The following is a 20,437-nucleotide window of genomic DNA, read 5'->3' on the forward strand; positions in this document are numbered from 1 at the left end:
TCAATATTCACAATTAGCAGGAAATATATTCTGTCCCACCAGATCAGTATATTCGTTCAGATGTGCTACAGTGACAGGGGGCCACACAATGAGACAAAAAGATAGATTAGAGAGACAGAACATCAAGCTGTCATGTCAGAGACCTTGTAGGGTGTGCACACATCAGCATGAAAGATATTTTTGTGAGAAAGAAGAGCAGTAAAAATGGTATCTCTGAATAACCTCTCCATTTCTAAGTAAGTTATTTAGTGTAGTTGCATATTTTTTCTTATGTACAAGCTAAGACATTCATATACCGTCTCACTGATTTAGAGGCTATATACTGAGATTGATTATTTATTTTTTAGCTCAGTTGAGGCCTCTAGGACATTATTGCTTCACCATTTTACACAATATTGTACAAAGTATAGATCTATCTATCTATAGATCACTGCAATTCTTATTTTTATTACATTTAAAACAAAAATAAAAAAATCAATACCTGGGGCTACATCTTGCAGTCCTTATTCAGGGAAAATTATCCCTGACATCAGTGAGGGTTTTGTTTGAGAAAGCTCTGAGGATTGCATAGCGTGGTCAATAGTTTGAGATTGTTAACACTATTCCATGTTATCTTGTTTTAATACAAAATAGCTAGAAACAATTAGTTAGCACTTATTATCACTTTCAGCTGTATTGTATGGATTGGAGTGATTCAATCAAAAAGCTTGTAGAGTTATGGCAAAAACAAAACTTTTATAAGCTCAAGATCAATTATGTTAACTTGGCAGGTTTGACAACTAAAGATATATCTAATTAGTATTACACATCTCAGTGAAAGCACCTAGGAAATACACTGCTTAATTCTAAGCAACAATTGTGATTTTTAAGAAATAGAAAAAAATCCTTTAAAAATAGTATAGAATTTTACTTTAATGGTCCAAAACACCAGAGTTTACTATAGTGTCAGTGCAGGGTTCTGAACCATTACCCTAAAATACTGTAGGTTTTTATATCCATAATAAGGTATGATATAGGTAGGAGATTTAGAAAAAGGTAGGAAATTCACTAACAAGTGAAATCTGTTTATTTGTATAGCTACTAGAAAATTTGCCCTTCCTGTGTTAATCAAGCTCCACAAAAGTTCACTCAGTTTAGTAATGAGAATAATTAAACAACAGATAATACAACCTTGACAATTACCAGATGATAAATTTAACAAGAAAACAAAACACACTGTATTGACTGCTAATTTAGTCAACTTTCAGTTTTCTGAGTGGAGGAAAAATGCATAATCCAAAATGCAGTGCAGAATCTCACTTTATGTCACTGTAGCTGATGTCTGTCTTTTCTGTGGACAGTCATCCATGAGCAATAAGTCTATTAGTGCAACAGAAACCATTAACTGTGTATACGTATCCAAAAATAGCCAGTGAAAACTACAATTTTCATTTTACCTATGAGACTACAAATCTGCAAGTTTGATTTCAGCAACTAAAGTTATAATTCAGATCAAATGTCACATATTAAAAAGTGTCTCAAGTGAATTAAACTGATTAATGTGACTAATTGATAATCTGTATTCCTTATTCAATATTAGGAACACACTGTTGTACAAGGAGGAGCACAATATTTTTTTTGCTATTAACTATTCAATTAAACTTAACAGCTGAGCATTTCTAGTAACCATGCAAGATCTGTCAAAACAGCATTAAATACAGCCACTTTTTCAGTGTGTTTGTGTGAAAGAATGGGAGTGGGGAGATGACAGCATCAGGAAAAGAAAACCCCAAAACACATTACCAAATTGTATCTGCAGTCCTTAAGGAGCTGGTAGATCGGGATCTTGGCTTCATAACAATACTCATTTTGAAAAATTCCCCCAAGTATTTTTAGCAGTGAAACTTCAGTTGCCCTTATAAAGCTCACACTCCACGTATTCCATTTCAAAGTGAGATTTGTGTTAAAAAAATCCTCTGAAATCCTCCTCCCGTAATAATCCAAGCTCCAAAGGAGGAGTTGCAATTCACAGGAACTGTTTCCTTTTTCACACTGAATTTACTCCAGGACTAGCCTGTTCAGAAGTGACAGTGCTTGAGTCTCTTCTGTCTCCTATTGCCTGGGGAGGAACAGTATTTTGAATCTATTCTCCATCTAGGTCACATGGGAACCAAGGCAGCTGAAAGAGACTCTTGAGCTCTTTCTCACAGACCTATAACAACAGGTTTAAAGGTCAATCACCTTCAAAAATTAGCAACTGTAAAAGGAAAATAATGAATGTAAGGTATTTCCAGGGAAGTTCCCTTTTCAGAAGTGCTAGATGAGTTCATCCCAATGTAGTAAAGGAAAAGGAACAAAGCTTTTTGCACCTCAGGTTTACCAGATGTCTTATCAGTGAATAGAAAAGGAGTACTTGTGGTACCTTAGAGACTAACAAATGTATTTGAGCATAAGCTTTTGTGAGCTACAGCTTATGCTCAAATAAATTTGTTAGTCTCTAAAGTGCCACAAGTACTCCTTTTCTTTTTGCGAATACAAACTAACACGGCTGCTACTCTGAAACCTGTCATTATCAGTGAATATAATTCTTCCTCTCCCCTTCCCCTATGTCCTCTGCCTCTCGTAGATTTGTGAATGAGAAGCATTATTAACCTCAAAAAACAGAATATATTGTTTGAGGGACAAGTGACCTCTGTGTGAAAACAATGCAGGGAAATTAAAGAAAAATAAAATTCCTCATTGATTGTTAAAGTTTCTGTCTCGCACACACATGCAACACACACACTGCTATAAATCACTGAAGTACAAAAATGCCATATATCAAGTGCCATATTATGAAGTCCTTTTTTACTATAATGCAGAGAGCTGCTTGTCCTGCTACAGCAGAGACTAACAGCATCTCCATTACAAACAGCTAAGCTTTTTATTTTTAACTTCTAGCCAAAAGCTTAGCATAAAAGCTTTCAGCCCAAGAGCAAATTCCCTTTTGGAAATCTTAATTTAAGTTGGTTTGTCAGTTTCACAGTTAGTGGAAGCAAAAAAAAAGTACTTTTTGTCTGCTTACTGTTTTTAAATATGTACCTTTAGTTAAAAAAGAACAGAACTGTGTTTGTGTGATTTAAATGAAGTTTTGCAAGTGTACTATAAACCAATCTGCAGTGGAATTTCTTTTTAAATTGAAAGAGCCAAGTTATTGCTCGACAAGTGGTTACATGCATCGTAACAATTCCTGTACACAATGTTTTCAAGGACAGAGAGCATACTATTTTAATGATGGAACAGCTGTGTGAATAACTGAGAATAAACAAATATTTTATTAGTAAACTTTTGTGAAATTTGAATATATTCAGGAATGACTCATCTACTTCTATAAGCCACATGGATGGTGGAAACAATGTGCTAATAGTTTATTCAAAATATGTAATAAAATTCATCAGGTGAAATATTCAACTATTGCTCGATGATAGTATGAAATGTTCTGTTGATACCAATGAATCTTTGCATATTACCATTATCACAGATCCATAATGTGCATTGTAGAGTACAGAGCATTGTCAGGAAAGATCCTGACGGGCCAGCAGGCTTGCACTAGTTATCTGCATATAAATTGTTCCCTGATAGCAGAAAGAATTTTAATGAGAGTTCATGCCAAGCATTCTGTTCTTCATGATTTCAGGGCTCTATCTTTCAAATCACACTTACTGGCAGATATAGCAGTTAAAAGAGCCTGTGGAATCATGTAAGATAGTTCCAAAGAGCAGAGGACCAGAAAAGATTTAGCTGATAACTGCAGCTTAAAATGAGAAGGGTCCAGCATTCACAGACCTTTAATAATAGCTGGATCTGCCAGTGCACACACCACACTTCTTTGATAGTATATCTAGATGTGCCAGGACTTGCTGAACCTTGCCCCATCTTGAATGAAAGTGGGATGGATTCAAATAAAGACAGAATGAGTGTGAAATGGGAATGTTGGACTGTTATGGAATATCTAGACGTTTTAAATTTTTATATTTTACTTAACCTCGTTATGTACCTTATTATTAAACTTAAGTGCCAACACCCTCCCACACCCTATTTAAATAACAATCAGTCAGAAACTCACAAAGATTATCAAATCATGCATTAGCAGGGCTTTGGACTAAATGGCCTCAAAGTACCATACCTGAATGACATTCAAGCACTAAAAATATCACAGTGTCAGACAACAGAGATCTTAGGATGGTTAGATCTCAAAGACACATCAATGAAAATGCTGCCTTTGTCTATATGAGGTACCTACAGTTCAACTGGGTATTTATTAGGCAGCCACAGGCAGAACACTGTAGTGCAACTGCATCCCAGCGAGTCAAATGATCAAGACCATGCCTCCGGCACCATTCTGGTCCAGCAGAGATCTGGGACTCCAGTAACAAAGGTGTGGGGGGGAGAGGGGGAAAGAGTGTGAAGCTCTCCAGGGAATGCTGTTATCTGTATTGTATTCAGAGGTTGCCCAAGGACAAGTTAAAGAAAACGTGTGGAGGCTGAGGGAGGTGAAGTGCAGAGAGCAAAGCTAAACTATGAACGAACACAATTTTTTAGCTAGGGGTTTGGGAACTTGGCAAGCCTGGTGGTCTTTTCTGGATGCAAGAAATGACAAGTGCATGCAAAGCAATATCTGGATCTTCTCAGTTCAGTGAATGGACAGAGATTTTTGCTTTTTATACTCTAGTTATTCTACAGACAGTATTTTCAAAAATGCATCACTAAGACAAAGTATTCTAAGTTTTTGAGCAAACAATTAGACAGTTAGGCATAGCTTGGAAGAGACACCAGTTTCATACAAGGCCTGACCTTGTTCACATTAATGTCAATGGGAGTTTTTATCACTGACTTGAATAAGGGCAGGGGCAGGCCCTCACACTGCACTGTGGTGACAAACATGACAGCCTACAGACTGTACAACCATTGCAGCAACATAAAACAAACATATTTTAATATACTACCAAGTAATCACTCAATCACCACCAAGTGAAACAAATGGAACTTTTCATGGATATAAAAGGTCGCATTAGCAGATCCCATAGCAGGATCATGGCCTATGAAAGAAAGCAAAAAAGAAAAGGAGTACTTGTGGCACCTTAGAAACTAACAAATTTATTTGAGCATAAGCTTTCGTGAGCTACAGCTCACTTCATCGGATGCATTTGTCGGATTAAGTGAGCAGTAGCTCACGAAAGCTTATGCTCAAATAAATGTGTTAGTTTCTAAGGTGCCACAAGTACTCCTTTTCTTTTTTGCGAATACAGACTAGCACGGCTGCTACTCTGAAACCTATGAAAGAAAGAAATGTGTATTGACTCATTGCAAAACAGTTTTTTCCCCCAATGATATATTTTGTTATTTAAAATGATGGCCTGTTGCGATATTAAGCCTAATGTGCCAGCACTTGTCTTTAGGTGTATTTTAAGTAGTTTAAGAAGAGAATAGTGAATGCAAATATGTTTATAATTTTATATATTTTGTGAGTGGCTGTAATATGCTTTACAGATTCATGTTTAACATGTGTGTACCCTGTACGCAGGCAGCCAATCAATTGCTTAGAACAAACGTAACAGCCATATGTGGTAGGTGATTTATGCATGCAGTATTTTCAACTGGTAAAATTCAGTTTGTGTGTTTTTCCATGTAGTAACAAGAAAAGCAACAATAGCATGTTTTGACTGTATATTCAAGCTCCATCAGTACTAAAAGATATGGATGTGATTTCAAACAATAATAAAAAAAAGATGTGCAAGAAGCAACCCAGGGTGCTTTCCTTTCAATAACACATCTTTAAAGTAGTATGTAATCATATGAAAATTCACATGTTCTATGTAATTTTCATGACAAAACTGAAAAAATAATGTAAAGAATGAACAGTGTGGCCAAGGGGATGAGGACTGGAAACCAGTTCTAGTTCATACTCTGCCACTGGTTTGCATTGTGACCTTGGGCAATTCACTTCTCTGAACCTTAGTTTCCTAATTTGTAAATCAATTTGAGATGTATGGATGAAAAGCATTATATAAACAGTAAGCACATGATTACTACATAGTATTTGCTGAAGTAAATGCTCAATTTTCCTTTTAAAAGATGAACTGAAAGCCATTTTAACTGACAAGACTTGAGTTCTATGTTGTGTGTTATTCGTGCAGTGGCTGATGTCACCAATATTTACTGGGGGAAAAAATGCAGAAATCTGCCATAAACTTGTTTTACTTTAGGAGTCTTAGGGATGTTGTCAACTCTGCCAGGAGAAATATTGAATCTTGGCAGGTAAAGCAGGTCTTGGAAGGTAAGTAAGGGATGAATGGACTCTTCAATAATTTGTTTGAAATTTATTTGTTTGTAAATGCTAGGCCTATATGCCTATTCTGCTACTTGAGAGGGATTCTTAAATTGTTTTATTTATTTATTTATTTATTTATTTTGAAAAGTATTTCACTATACCTTTAAGAAAATATTATTGATCATTCTCCAAAGACACTTGTGCGATTTCCCCCTTCTGATAGGTCTCTTAGATGCTATTCATGAAATTGGACCCGTACACGCAGATCCCTGTGTCCCCACAGACTCCCACTACAATGAATGGAGCTTTGTTTGCATGGATGTCTGAGTCCCTCAGAGTAGATCCAGTTGCAGAATCAGGGATTTAGTTGAATCAAACTTTTAAATCTATGCTCAGATAACACTGACTGAACTAAGTGGAAATTTGGCCTGAATAAGGTCAGAGAACCAAATTTTGACTTCTGTATACTATCAAAATAAATGGACTTTGTACTCGGTGGAAGTCAGGGAGTAAGGACTGTACTCCTCCTGGACAGTGGCTCCATATGCTTTCATTCCTTCCCTGCTTCTAACTCCATCCTATACAGTAGTAGTGACTGAATCATCAAAGATCAGTACTTGTGGCACCTTAGAGACGAACAAATGTATTTGGGCATAAGCTTTCATGGGCTAAAACCCATTTCATCAGATGCATGCAGTGGAAAATACAGTAGGAAGATATATATACACAGAGAACATGAAAAAATGGGTTGCCATATATAGTTGCCATACCGACAATATATAGTTGCCATACCAACTATAACTAGACTAATCAATTAAGGTGGGCGATTATCATCAGAAGAAAAAAACCTTTTGTAGTGATAATCAGGATGGCCCATTTCAAACAGTTGACAAGAAGGTGTAAGTAACAATAGTGAACAAATTAGCATGGAGAAATAGTTTTTACTTTGTGTAATGACCCATCCACTTCCAGTCTTTATTCAAGCCTAATTTAATGGTGTCCAATTTACAAATTAATTCCATTTCTGCAGTTTCTTATTAGAGTCTGTTTTTTACTTTTTTTTGTTGGAGTATTGCGACTTTTAGGTCTGTAATCGAGTGACCAGGGACTTTGAAGTGTTCTCCGACTGGTTTTTGAATATTATAATTCTTGATGTCTGATTTGTGTCCATTTATTCTTTTGCATAGAAACTAACCAATTTGGCCAATGTACATGGCAGAGGAGCATTGCTGGCACATGATGGCATATATCACATTGGTAGATGTGCAGGTGAATGAGCCTCTGATAGTTTGGCTGATGTGATTAGGTCCTTTGATGGTGTCCCTTAAATAGATGTGGACAGTGTTCTTCATTACCTGGAGAAGCTGCATCCCCATTGCAAAGCATTTCTGTGGTTGGGAGTCCTCTGTGTGGTGTAAACACAATGAATCTGCTACTTTTGAGGACTTTACAGGTCACAGGATTTGGGCGTGAGTCAAAGATGCGGGCTTAGTCTTTACATTCACCATTCGCATTAAAGTCACCTAGTTTATTATTTATCCTAGAATGCTCAGGAATATTTATTTATGAATAGATAACTCCTGTTGTATTTTCTTTGTCGTATTTGAATACGTCTCTATGGATAAGTTAAAACTTTGGGAAAATAAAATAAAATAAAAAATAAAAATTAAAAAATATTTATCTACAGCTTGAAAGGCACTTATTTACAGTACATGTAGCTTAGATGACTCTAAAATAGATGTAAATAAACAAAGAAAAGCTTATTGATGGAATGAACTGTATTTCTGCTTTGGCTTTTGGATTAGCTTCCCTAGTGACACATACTTAAGAATTATGAGAAGTTACAGATTTTCAATTTTTTTTTTAGTTATTTACTGGGCAAAAATCTCCTTTTCCAGCTCTGATATAATAGCTCCAGTCAAAAAGTGATTTTCTTTTTGTTCAGGTAGAGAAAAATTGCCACACTTCCCACTACTGTGCAGTGTAAGGGTATTTTGCTACCAATTGCTAAACCATAGTAGAGCACAGAAGTCCCCATGGCACTTTTGTGTGAAAAAAAAATCATCTTAGATGGTTAGATTTACTGTACATTCAATCTAATTCCCACATTACTAATTCTTATTTTTAAACCAAACATTTATAACCCAAGTGGGTATCTGGAGCCTGTAAATTCAGAAATACTATAATAAAACTTTCCTAGCTCAAAACACAGGAAAAGGAGTTAATCTTTGGATTTTTAGTGAACTTCATCTACTGCTTTATCAGAGGATGACTAGGTAAACGTGAAAAAGAGTATTCAGCATCTTTCACTAAAAAGCATTATGACTTTGTACAGAAATACATATGATTTACCAGTAGCATATGTTAAGGGATTGATAGGTGATATTGTACACAGGTATCTGGCACCTCTAGGTCCCAGAAAAGACAAGGAACTTCAAAAACAGCCAAAGTAGCAAAAATCTTACATAGGGATTCACCAATAAACAGGCAGAAGTGGGAGTGTGATGGGGAAGATGGTTCAACAATAGCAGGTGTTCCTTTCAAGTTTTACTTTTAAAGGTAGTTCTAGTCTTGAAATATGTTAATTGCTCACAGATTTCTACATCCATAGTGGCTAGGATGGTGTTTTTAGGAAGATCACCAATGGATTGTAGTTTCCTCAGGAAGTCAGTGGTGTCTCGCAGATAGCTGGGAGTGCTGGTAGCGTAGGGCCTGAGGAGGGAGTCTACATAGCCAGACAATCCTGCTGTCAGGGTGCCAATGCCTGAGATGATGGGGCGTCCAGGATTTCCAGGTTTATGGATCTTGGGTAGCAGATAGAATACCCCAGGTCGGGATTCTAGGGGTGTGTCTGTGCAGATTTGTTCTTGTGCTTTTTCAGGGAGTTTCTTGAGCAAATGCTGTAGTTTCTTTTGGTAACTCTCAGTGGGATCAGAGGGTAATGGCTTGTAGAAAGTGGTGTTGGAGAGCTGCCTAGTAGCCTCTTGTTCATATTCCGACCTATTCATGATGACGAAAGCACCTCCTTTGTCAGCCTTTTTGATTATGATGTCAGAGTAGTTTCTGAGGCTGTGGATGGCATTGTGTGACATTTTTATGGCTGACTTAGAACAACGCTTCCTCAGCTCTCGTCCCCTAATGCCCCTACTCTACTTGCACTACATTGATGACATCTTCATCGTCTGGACCCATGGAAAAGAAGCCCTTGAGGAATTCCATCAGGATTTTAACAATTTCCATCCCACCATCAACCACAGTCTGGACCAGTCAACACAAGAGATCCACTTCCTGGACACTACGGTGCTAATATGCGATGGACACATAAATACCACCCTATATCGGAAACCTACTTACCGCTATTCCTACATACATACCTCTAGCTTTCATCCAGATCATACCACACGATCCATTGTCTAAGCCAAGCTCTACAATATAACCGCATTTGCTCCAACCCCTCAGATAGAGACAAACACCTACAAGATCTCTATCATGCATTCTTACAACTACAATACCCACCTGCTGAAGTGAAGAAACAGATTGACAGAGCCAGAAGAGTACCCAGAAGTCACCTACTACAGGACAGGCCCAACAAAGAAAATAACAGAACGCCACCAGCCATCACCTTCAGCCCCCAACTAAAACCTCTCCAACGCATCATCAAGGATCTACAACCTATCCTGAAGGACGACCCATCACTCTCACAGATCTTGGGAGACAGACCAGTCCTTGCTTACAGACAGCCCCCCAACCTGAAGCAAATACTCACCAGCAACCACACACCACACAACAGAACCACTAACCCAGGAACCTATCCTTTCAACAAAGCCCATTGCCAACTCTGTCCACATATCTATTCAGGGGATACCATCATAGAGCCTAATCACATCAGCCACACTATCAGAGGCTCGTTCACCTGCGCATCTACCAATGTGATATATGCCATCATGTGCCAGCAATGCCCCTCTGCCATGTACATTGGTCAAACTGGACAGTCTCTACGTAAAAGAATAAATGGACACAAATCAGACGTCAAGAATTATAACATTTAAAAACCAGTCGGAGAACACTTCAATCTCTCCGGTCACTCGATTACAGACCTGAGGGTGGCTATCCTTCAACAAAAAAACTTCAAAAACAGACTCCAATGAGAGACTGCTGAATTGGAATTAATTTGCAAACTGGATACAATTAATTTAGGCTTGAATAGAGACTGAGAATGGATGAGTCATTACACAAAGTAAAACTATTTCCCCATGTTATTTCTCCCCCCCCAAAACCACCCTCCACTGTTCCTCAGGTGTTCTTGTTAACTGCTGGAAATGGCCTACCTTGTTTGTCACCATGAAAGGTTTTCCTCCTTTCCCCCCCTTGCTGCTGGTGATGGCTTATCTTAAGTGATCACTCTCCTTACAGTGTGTATGATAAAACCCATTGTTTCATGTTCTCTGTGTGTGTATATCAATCTCCCCTCTGTTTTTTCCACCAAATGCATCCGATGAAGTGAGCTGTAGCTCACAAAAGCTTATGCTCAAATAAATTTGTTAGTCTCTAAGGTGTCACAAGTACTCCTTTTCTTTTTGAAAATACAGACTAACACGGCTGCTACTCTGAAATTTGGCACATACGAATTTTATTATTATGAATGAAGACATACTTTTCATTAAATGGGACATAAATTTTGCTATGGGGGAATTAAAAAAAATAATTTGTCAGAATAATTCATAATGTGGTCAAATGTGTTGTTTCATTGCAACCCTTCACATAGCAGTATGCAGGAGGTGTGTGTAATTGGTATTATGCATACTACAGGTCAAATTCTGATATTGCATGCTTTCACAGTCTCATCAATGAGATGGAGATCAGAAAGCCAGCTTCCTGTGCACTGAGGAATTAATGCTGTGTTGTTGACAGGTCTGAAAACATAACAGCAATATATCTTTCCTAAATTACACCCTGAGGCTCATAGTGGAGGTTGTACCAGAAGAACTAAGGAGAGTATTTGGGCCAGAGAATATAACAGATTTTCAAGGTTGGCATGCTTAGCTATGCACACATATTAGGGTGTCCTAAATTAAGTGTGCAGATATGTGACACGCATACACAGATCAAGTATGTGAATGCAGACATATTCAATTAGGTGTTGAACTGTCCATGGAATGCACACAACTACAGATGATGAAAAAATTGGGTTTGTTATTAATTATTATTATTACTACTACAAAAGAGTTATAAAGCTTTATACATTTTAACAGAATGTTCTTTCCCAGCAAAGGTTACATTTTCAGTAAAACAAGTTACATTGTTATCTTCGGTATGTCAGCCACAATTGGCTTTTCCTGATAACCAGTATAATGCAGTTTAAAAACCATGATGTTATGGAAAACTAGGCACATAACTCCACTATTCTAGCTTTTGGTTTATCTAAGCATATGGTTCAGCATATACTTGGGGAAAAAACCCTTTGCGTGTGTGTCTATGTGTACACACACAAAATATGTTAGAGATTAGCCTCAAACATATACCTTAATGTATACAGCATATGAAAAGTGGATGAATAATTTCCTAACTTTTTAATTATAAATTTGTCACTATAAAAAGATATTAAGCATTGGTTCCCATGCTTAATTATAGAGGGGCTGATCCTACAGTCCTATCTTGGGCAAATCACCCACTGAGTTCAACTGGAGTTTTATCTGAATAAGGATTGCAGGGTCAGGCCCATTGGGTATGTCTACACTGCAATTATACACTCGTATCATCTGATCAGTGTCAGCTGACTTGGGCTCATGGGCTTACACTAGTGAGCTGTTTAATTCCGGTGTAGATGTTCACACTCAGGCTGGAGCCTGGGCTCTCCTATCATGGGGTCCCAGAGCCCAGGCTTCAGCCCAAGCCTGAATGGTTACACCGCAATTAAGCAGCTGCATATCCCACACCCTGCGAGCCAAAGTTAGCTCACATAGGCCAGCCACAGATGTTTAACTGCAGTGTAGACATACCCATAGACCATAACTGCATGGAATGCTTCCAGCAATTCAGTATACAGAGGTCTGAAATAGCTAAATATATGTTAAGCCCTACTTGGGCCGAACATGTGACCCTGAGACACTAAAGTAAGCATTAACAATGCTTTTTGTTAAAAACAACTGAAACTAAACTTTATTTGTTTGAGTAGTTCTATAAATCTGTCACATGTATAACTAATATTATATTCTCTGTTATTTACACTGATGCCAGTGTTCATCTTTTTACAAAGAAGCAACAATTTTTTCAAGGCCTATTTTATTTAATTCTTAAAACTTATTGAATGGTGGTTTGCGAAATCTGTTTTTAAATTACTTGAAAAAAGTTCAGGAGATTGACTATAACTATACTAGCATAACCTCATAGCATAAATGCAGCATACAGCCTAGAGCAAGAGATGGGGGTTTTTACATTGGAGTAGGAATACCATTGTGGCGGGTTGGATCACAGAAACCCCCTTGGGACTGTCACCTGATGTGCTGAGACTACTTCTTAACCCATTTTCTCTGCTAGTTTGGGCCTTCGGAACCTGCCTTGTTGAGCCAGATATGCTAATCTGCTGCAACACAGACCCAGGGTCTGACTCATGCCCCCAAAGCTGCAGACTTAACTGAAAATGGCTTAGCAAGTACTCCTGTCTCCAGCACCCAGACACTGACCGCCCCATGGATCCAAATAAATCCGTTTTACTCTGTATACAGCTTACATAGGGTAAACTCATAAATTGTCTGCCCTCTATAACAATTATAGAAAGGTATGCACAGCTGTTTGCTTCCCCAGATATTAATTGCTTACCTTGGGTTACTTAATAAGCAAAAGTGATTTTATTAAGTATAAAAAAGTAGGATTTAAGTGGTTCCAAGTAATAACAGACAAAACAAAGTAAGTTACCAAGCAAAAGAAAACAAAACATGCAAGTCTTAGCCTAATATGTTTAAGAAACTGAATACAGGTAAATCCCACGCACAGAGAAGTTCCAATAAGCTTCTTTCACAGACTAGACTCCTTTCTAGTCTGGGCCCAATCCTTTCCCCGGTACAGTCCTTGTTCCAGCTCAAGTGGTAGCTAGGGGATTTCTCATGACTGCAGCCCCCTTTGTTCTGTCCCACCTCCTTTTATAGCTTTGGCACAAGGCGGGAATCCTTTGTCTCTCTCTGGGTTCCCACCCCTCCTTCTAAATGGAAAAGCACCAGGTTAAAGATGGATTCCACTACCATGTGACATGGTCATATGTCCTGTGAGCCCCTTTCTATTCCTCCAGGACTGGCCCACATGTATGTAGTGGAGGCTTGCAAGTAAACAGAGCCATTTACCACCAATTGTCCTAGTTGATGGGAGCCATCAAGATTCCAAGCCACCATTAAGGGCCCACACTTTGAATAGTTCCAATAGGAGTTCAGAATAACACTTCATATTTCTAGCTTCAGATACAAGAATGATACATTCATACAAATAAGATGAACACACTCAGTAGATTATAAGCTTGTAATGATACCGTACAAGAGACCTTTTGCATAAAGCATATTCCATTTATATTATATTTACACTCATAAGCATATTTCCATAAACATATGAAGTGCAACATCACAACCACCTCCCTAAATGACAGTAGCTTGGTTGATGGAAGCATACTTCTGTCAACATAGCTGGGTCCATACAAGGAGCTAGGTCAGCATAGCTACATCGCTCACGGGTATGTTTTTCCACACCGCTGTAGCCCTAGCCAAACACAGATCTTTAAACACTTTTTAGAATCTGATTTGGTTCGGAAAAGTTTGAAAAATGCAGAATCTTCAAATAAACATGAAACATGAGATGACAGTGCATATTATTTTTAATATTTATCATAAAAATAGTTCTCCTCTCTTGTTGATGTCACCTCCCTATGTTGGCAAATTATGCCTTTAGAGTGAAAGGCCTGAAACAGTTTCTATCAGAACCTTTGTTTTTCAGGAGCTCACAGCTTGTTAATAACTATTTGCTCCACAATGAAACTTGGCATATAAGATCTCAGATGAATGATTATTTACAAAATAAAACACAGGTGCCTGTTTTAAAATCATGCTTATTTTTTGAAAAGCAACTGTTCAGCCTTTTCACCTGTAAAGTAAACTTGTGTGTGTGTGTGTATGTGGGTTTTGTTGTTGTTGTTGTTGTTTTAAATGAAAAAGTTGACCTCTGAATGAAGGGTAGGTGAAAACACTGTATTCCACTTAAACTTAATATATTAGGGCCTGAGTCTATAAAACAATCACTCAGTGCAGTGCTTACTACCTCAAGAATTGTTTCAGAGTAGCAGCCGTGTTAGTCTGTATTCGCAAAAAAGAAAAGGAGTACTTGTGGCACCTTAGAGACTAACAAATTTATCTGAGCATAAGCTTTCGTGAGCTACAGCTCACTTCATCGGATGCATCGGAAGCTGTAGCTCACGAAAGCTTATGCTCTAATAAATTTGTTAGTCTCTAAGGTGCCACAAGTACTCCTTTTCTTTTTACCTCAAGAATGGTGGTCAAATATTATGCCTAATAATGTTTGCAGAAATGGGTCATTAGTTGCTACTTTTCTGAGGAATGGAATAGGAGTCTACTGGCATTGCTCTAAGGTAAAAGATGTGAGATGAGGGAAGGACATCTCAGACACTTGGGAACTCCCGCCACTACAAGAAAAGTTCAAATGTACTCAAGCACATACACAGCCTGGAAAATTCCATAAATACAGACATATATACATACACATCTGAATTTCAAATATTTTAGAATAAAACATTGTATGAATTAAAGCTGAAATGTTAATTTCTTGTATTTAAATTAGGGCTGTCCATTAATTGCAATTAACTCACGTGATTAAAAAAAGTAATTAAAAAATAATCACGATTAATTGCAGTTTTAATCGCATTATTAAACAACAGAATACCAATTGACATTTATTAAATATTTTGGAAGTTTTTCTATATTTTCAAATATATTGATTTCAATTACAACACAGAATACACAGTGTACACTGATTTCAATTACAACACAGAATACACAGTGTACACTGTTCACTTTATATTATTATTTTTGATTGCAAATATTTGCACGGTAAAAATGATAAACAAAAGAAACAGTATTTTTCAATTCACCTCATACAAGTACTGTAGTGCAATCTTTATTATGAAAGTGCAAAATAAAAAGGTTGATTTTTTTTTGTTACATAACTACACTCAAAAACAAAACAATGCAGAACTTTAGAGCCTACTAGTCCACTCAGTCCTACCTTTTATTCAGCCAATGGCTAAGACAAACAAGTTTGTTTACATTTATGGGAGATAATGCTGCTGGCTTCTTATTTACAGTGTCACTTGAAAGTGAGAACAGGCGTTCATATAGGACTTTTGTAGCCAGCATTACAAGGTATTTACATGCTAGATATGCTAAACATTCGTATGCCCCTTCATGTTTTGGCCGCCATTCCAAAGGACATGCTTCCATGCTGATGATGCTTGTTAAAAAGTTATGCATTAATTAAATTTGTGACTGAACTCTTTGGGGGAGAATTGTATGTCTCCAACTCTATTTTACCCACATTCTGCCATATATTTCATATGTTATAGTAGTCTCAGTGATAACTCAGCATACGTTGTTCATTTTAAGAACACTTGCGCAGCAGATTTGACAAAACACAAAGAAGGTACCAATGTGAGATTTCTAAAGATAGCTACAGCACTCGGCCCAAGGGTTAAGAATCTGAAGTGCCTTCCAAAATCTGAGAGGGATGGGGTGTGGAGCATGCTGTCATAAGTCTTAAAAGAGCAACACTCCGAAGCGGAAACTACAGAATCTGAACCACCAAAAAAGAGTATCAACCTTCTGATGGTAGCATCTGACTCAGATTATGAAAATGAACATGCATTAGTCCACACTGCTTTGGATCGTTATCCAGCAGAATCTGTCATCAGCATGGATGCATGTCCTCTGGAATAGTGGTTGAAGCATGAAGGGACATCTGAATCTTTAGTGCATCTGTCATGTAAATACCTTGTGACACCGGCTACAACACTGCCATAAGAAAACCTGTTCTTACTTTCAAGTGACAATGTGAACAAGAATCGGGCAGCAGTATCTCCTGCAAATGTAAACAAACTTGTTTGTCTGAGCGATTGTCTGAACAAGAAATCAGGATTGAGTGGACTTGTAAGCTCTAAAGTTTTATATTGTTTTATTTTTGAATGTAGTTTTTTTTTTTACATAATTGTACATTTGCAATTCAACTTTCACGATAAAGAGATTGCACTATATTACTTGTATTAGATGAATTGAAAAATAATATTTATTTTGTTTTATCCAGTGCAAATATTTGTAATAAAAATGAATATAAAGTGAGCACTGTACACTTTGTATTCTTTGTTATAATTGAAATCAATATATTTGAAAATGTAGAAAACATGCAAAAATATTTAAATAAATGTACTCTATTATTGTTTAACAGTGAGATTAATGGCGAATAATTTTTTAAATTGCTTGCCCTAATTTAAATATTAACTCAACTCCTGCGTAAAAGACAAAACTGCCATCATGACTAGATTTGATTAGTACTATACACAATGTTCTGGAAGTACTCACTCACATCTAAAAATGAACATGTTTTCGCTTGTGCCCCTTTGCAAACATTCAAGCAATTGAGTTTTATCATCACAAATGCTAGCAGAAAACAAACTGTAAGCTCACATAGTGGAGTATTTACAACTGAAGTGGTATGTTTATATGGAATGGGATAGTGCTTTACACAAAAAGGGAATAGTTTTCCTCAAATCCCCCAGCAGAATCCTGGCACACAGGTAATAAGCAAAAAAGAAAAGAAGTACTTGTGGCACCTTAGAGACTAACAAATTTATCTGAGCATAAGCTTTCGTGAGCTACAGCTCACTTATCCAATGAAGTAAGCTGTAGCTCACGAAAGCTTATGCTCAAATAAATTTGTTAGTCTCTAAGGTGCCAAAAGTACTCCTTTTCTTTTTTGCGAATACAGACTAACAAGGCTGCTACTCTGAAACCTGTTATTATGCAAGGTAATAAGCATTGGATCATGCCCTAAATGAGCAAGATATGGATCAGACCACATACTTAGCAGCTACAATGGCATATGCAATTGTGTGAGAAGGCAAAGTTAAGTCTAAATTCTGCACAATGCCAGCAAATCTATTTTCTTAAGGAATAAGGCCTCTTGGCAAGTCTTATATGACCCAAAAAGGTAAATGTTTAACATTTTCTTAAATTCCTTAATCCTGTTTATCTCCCACCTCTTCCTGGGAGTTTCAAATCCCCAGGGATGTCTTTCAAGTATGGTACAAAAATATATATTGTGAGTTTTATATAAACAACCTCTCAAGTAAAGCAGCTCAAATTTTTAAAATCGGCTATTGAATTTTTTGTGATCAGTCCCTGATGGCTGGGAGCAGAGGGAAAACAATAAAATAACTATAACTACAACATATCTGAGAAATTTTGATTAATCAATTAATATAACAAAAATGGCACTCTGCTGGAGAACATACTGCAAGCAGAAAACAAGGTTAAACTCAGAGCAAATTACTTGCTATGAATTATTCACTCAGTTCTAAACACAGCACAATAGACGTCAAGAGGACTGACTGTACAGTGCTCTAACATCACTATTTGCCCTTCAATATTTTAGACTAGAGGCAGTGCTTGAACTGAATGGAGATCTAATTAAAAATTACCATTAGGCTTTTGTACAAAAATGCAGACTTATAATTATCATCCAGTTTTACTTCAGGTCTTATCATGTTTGTAATAAACTAGGGCTGAAACCATGTCAAAACACACACACCACAATGTGGTAACTGTCTACCACTATTCAAGGTAAGCTGTATCTTTGACTTCTGACTTAGCCCCTCCATGGGTCCCTCTTTCAAGTGACAGGCCCAACTCTTGCACCTCTCTTAGTGTGGAATCCTGTGACTCACACATTTTTAGACTGGGTGTCCAGATTATACCACAGCAAGTCCAGATGTGTTTGGCTCCTGCTAGAGACTTTCTTTTCGGAGCTATGCAGTCCTACTGAACTACTTCTTCAAAACAAAGAATTATTTATCTATCCATAGGAATATAGCAGAGAGAAAAGGGTTAAAGTGGTTAAAACAACAAAAAAGGCCTATGAGCATTGTGTCTTACCTAATCTTAGTATTTCCCTCAGAATTTAGGTAGGCTTGACTTATCCCTGGTAACTCAACATTGGTGAGAGGAGGGTCAATCCAATGAAGTGAGCTGTAGCTCACGAAAGCTTATGCTCAAATAAATTTGTTAGTCTCTAAAGTGCCACAAGTACTCCTTTTCTTTTTGCAAATACAGACTAACACGGCTGCTACTCTGAAAAATGTCTTCTCAGCAGTCCTGGTGTTCTCAGCTTCAGAACTGAGGCTTTTAACCTCTTCCAAGCCCTTTGTTTCATTTTACCAGCTTGGATTTCCCTCCTCCTCTTGGGGTTACCAGACAGCCTGATGATCAGAGCATGATGGGGGTAAACTTTCACAGGAATTGACACCTGTGTTGTTTCTTAAGTATCAGTGATTGGGTTATCTATAGCCACTTACTCTGGGTGTGCAAAAAAACCACCCAGAAGTAAGTTAACTCCTTGCACCCATGTAGCAGACAGCATACTCAATCCGCAGTAATCAAATAGACAAAGGCACATATAATATTCATAATAACAGACATTTCCCACTTTTTTCACAGTAATAAACAGAAAACTCATTTACAGTGAATGAAATATATTTCTCTAGCCAAACAAATAGAATTCAAACCATCATTCATTCAGAAATTCCTCAGGTTTCAGAGTAGCAGCCGTGTTAGTCTGTATTCACAAAAAGAAAGGGAGTACTTGTGGCATTTGTTAGTCTCTAAGGTGCCACAAGTACTCCTTTTCTTTTTGAGAAACTCCTCAGTGTCTGTTTGCTCAAGTGTCATAGGAAAAAAAATGAAAGGGACAGTGGGTAGATACGTTGCCCAGTATACAAATGAGATGTAGAATGAGATTAAATCTTGAGCAACATTTTCCCACCAACTCTCAAATCACTTTTAGCTAAACAAATAATGTGGGGAAGTTTAACTTTTTTGCTGGGTCAGACAAAGGAACAGCACTTGTCACCTTGTTGTTCATGAGACACAACAAACAGCAAAGGAGGTTTTTCTTTTCCTGTTATTACCATCAACAGTGAAGAGCTTTTAAAAAAACCCACAACCTGATTTTCTATAATTGTAAAACTAATAGGATTAAAGAAATAATTGCACTCACTAAGCAATTTCTAATTTTTAAAATATTTCATTCATTCTACAGGCACTCTTTACTCACAAACATACATGCACGTCCTTACCTATCACATAGGCACGTCCTTACCTATCACAGATATAGCATGTGTGCCCTGCACAGGGCTTGATCAAACCAAATATCGAGTGGGGCCAGCCATTAACATACTACAAAGGTGACAGGTAATATAATATATATATAATCCCAACTATACATATAAAATGATGGGTTCTAAATAAGCTGTTACCACTCAAGAAAGAGATTTTAGAGTCATTGTGGATAGTTCTCTGAAAACATCCACTCAATGTGCAGCAGCAGTCAAAACACCGAACAGAATGCTGGGAAACATTAAGAATGGAACGGATAATAAGATAGAAAATATTATATTGCTTCTATATAAATCCACAGTACACCCACACCTTGAATACTGTGTGCAGAAGTGGTCGCCCCATCTCAAAAAAAGATATATTGGAATTGGAAAAGGTTCAGAAAACAGCAACAAAAATGATTAGGAGTATGGAATGTCTGCCTTATGAGGAGCGGTTAATAAGGCTGGCACTTTTCAGCTTGGAAAAGAGAAGACTAAAGGGGGATATGATAGAGGTTTATAAAATCATGACTGATGTGGAGAAAGTAAATAAGGAAGTGTTATTTACTCCTTCTCATAACACAAGAACAAAGGGTCACCAAATGAAATTAATAGGCAACAGATTTAAAACAAACAGAAGGAAGTATTTTTTCACACAATGCACAGTCAACCTGTGGAACTCCCTGCCAGAGGACATTGTGAAGGCCAAGACTATAACGGGATTCAAAAAA

The 20,437-nt window shown here is 37.3% G+C and overlaps 1 protein-coding gene across 4 annotated transcripts in view; it reads right to left on the minus strand.

Moving 5' to 3' along the window:
* PDE4D (phosphodiesterase 4D) overlaps positions 1–20,437 on the minus strand; it is a 1,154,521-nt gene that overhangs the window by 237,601 nt on the left and 896,483 nt on the right. The window contains exon 1 of one of the 4 annotated variants that reach the window (XM_038401477.2): positions 1,783–2,100. The exons of the other annotated variants lie outside the window; for them this stretch is intronic. Within the exon in view, the coding sequence (XP_038257405.2) occupies positions 1,783–1,847 (65 nt within the window). The 5' untranslated portion in view covers positions 1,848–2,100. Of the gene's footprint in view, positions 1–1,782; positions 2,101–20,437 lie in introns of those variants that run through there. 4 annotated transcript variants of the gene reach the window in all.

This window comes from Dermochelys coriacea, chromosome 5 (genome assembly GCF_009764565.3).
Source record: "Dermochelys coriacea isolate rDerCor1 chromosome 5, rDerCor1.pri.v4, whole genome shotgun sequence".
Taxonomy (NCBI): domain Eukaryota; kingdom Metazoa; phylum Chordata; order Testudines; family Dermochelyidae; genus Dermochelys; species Dermochelys coriacea.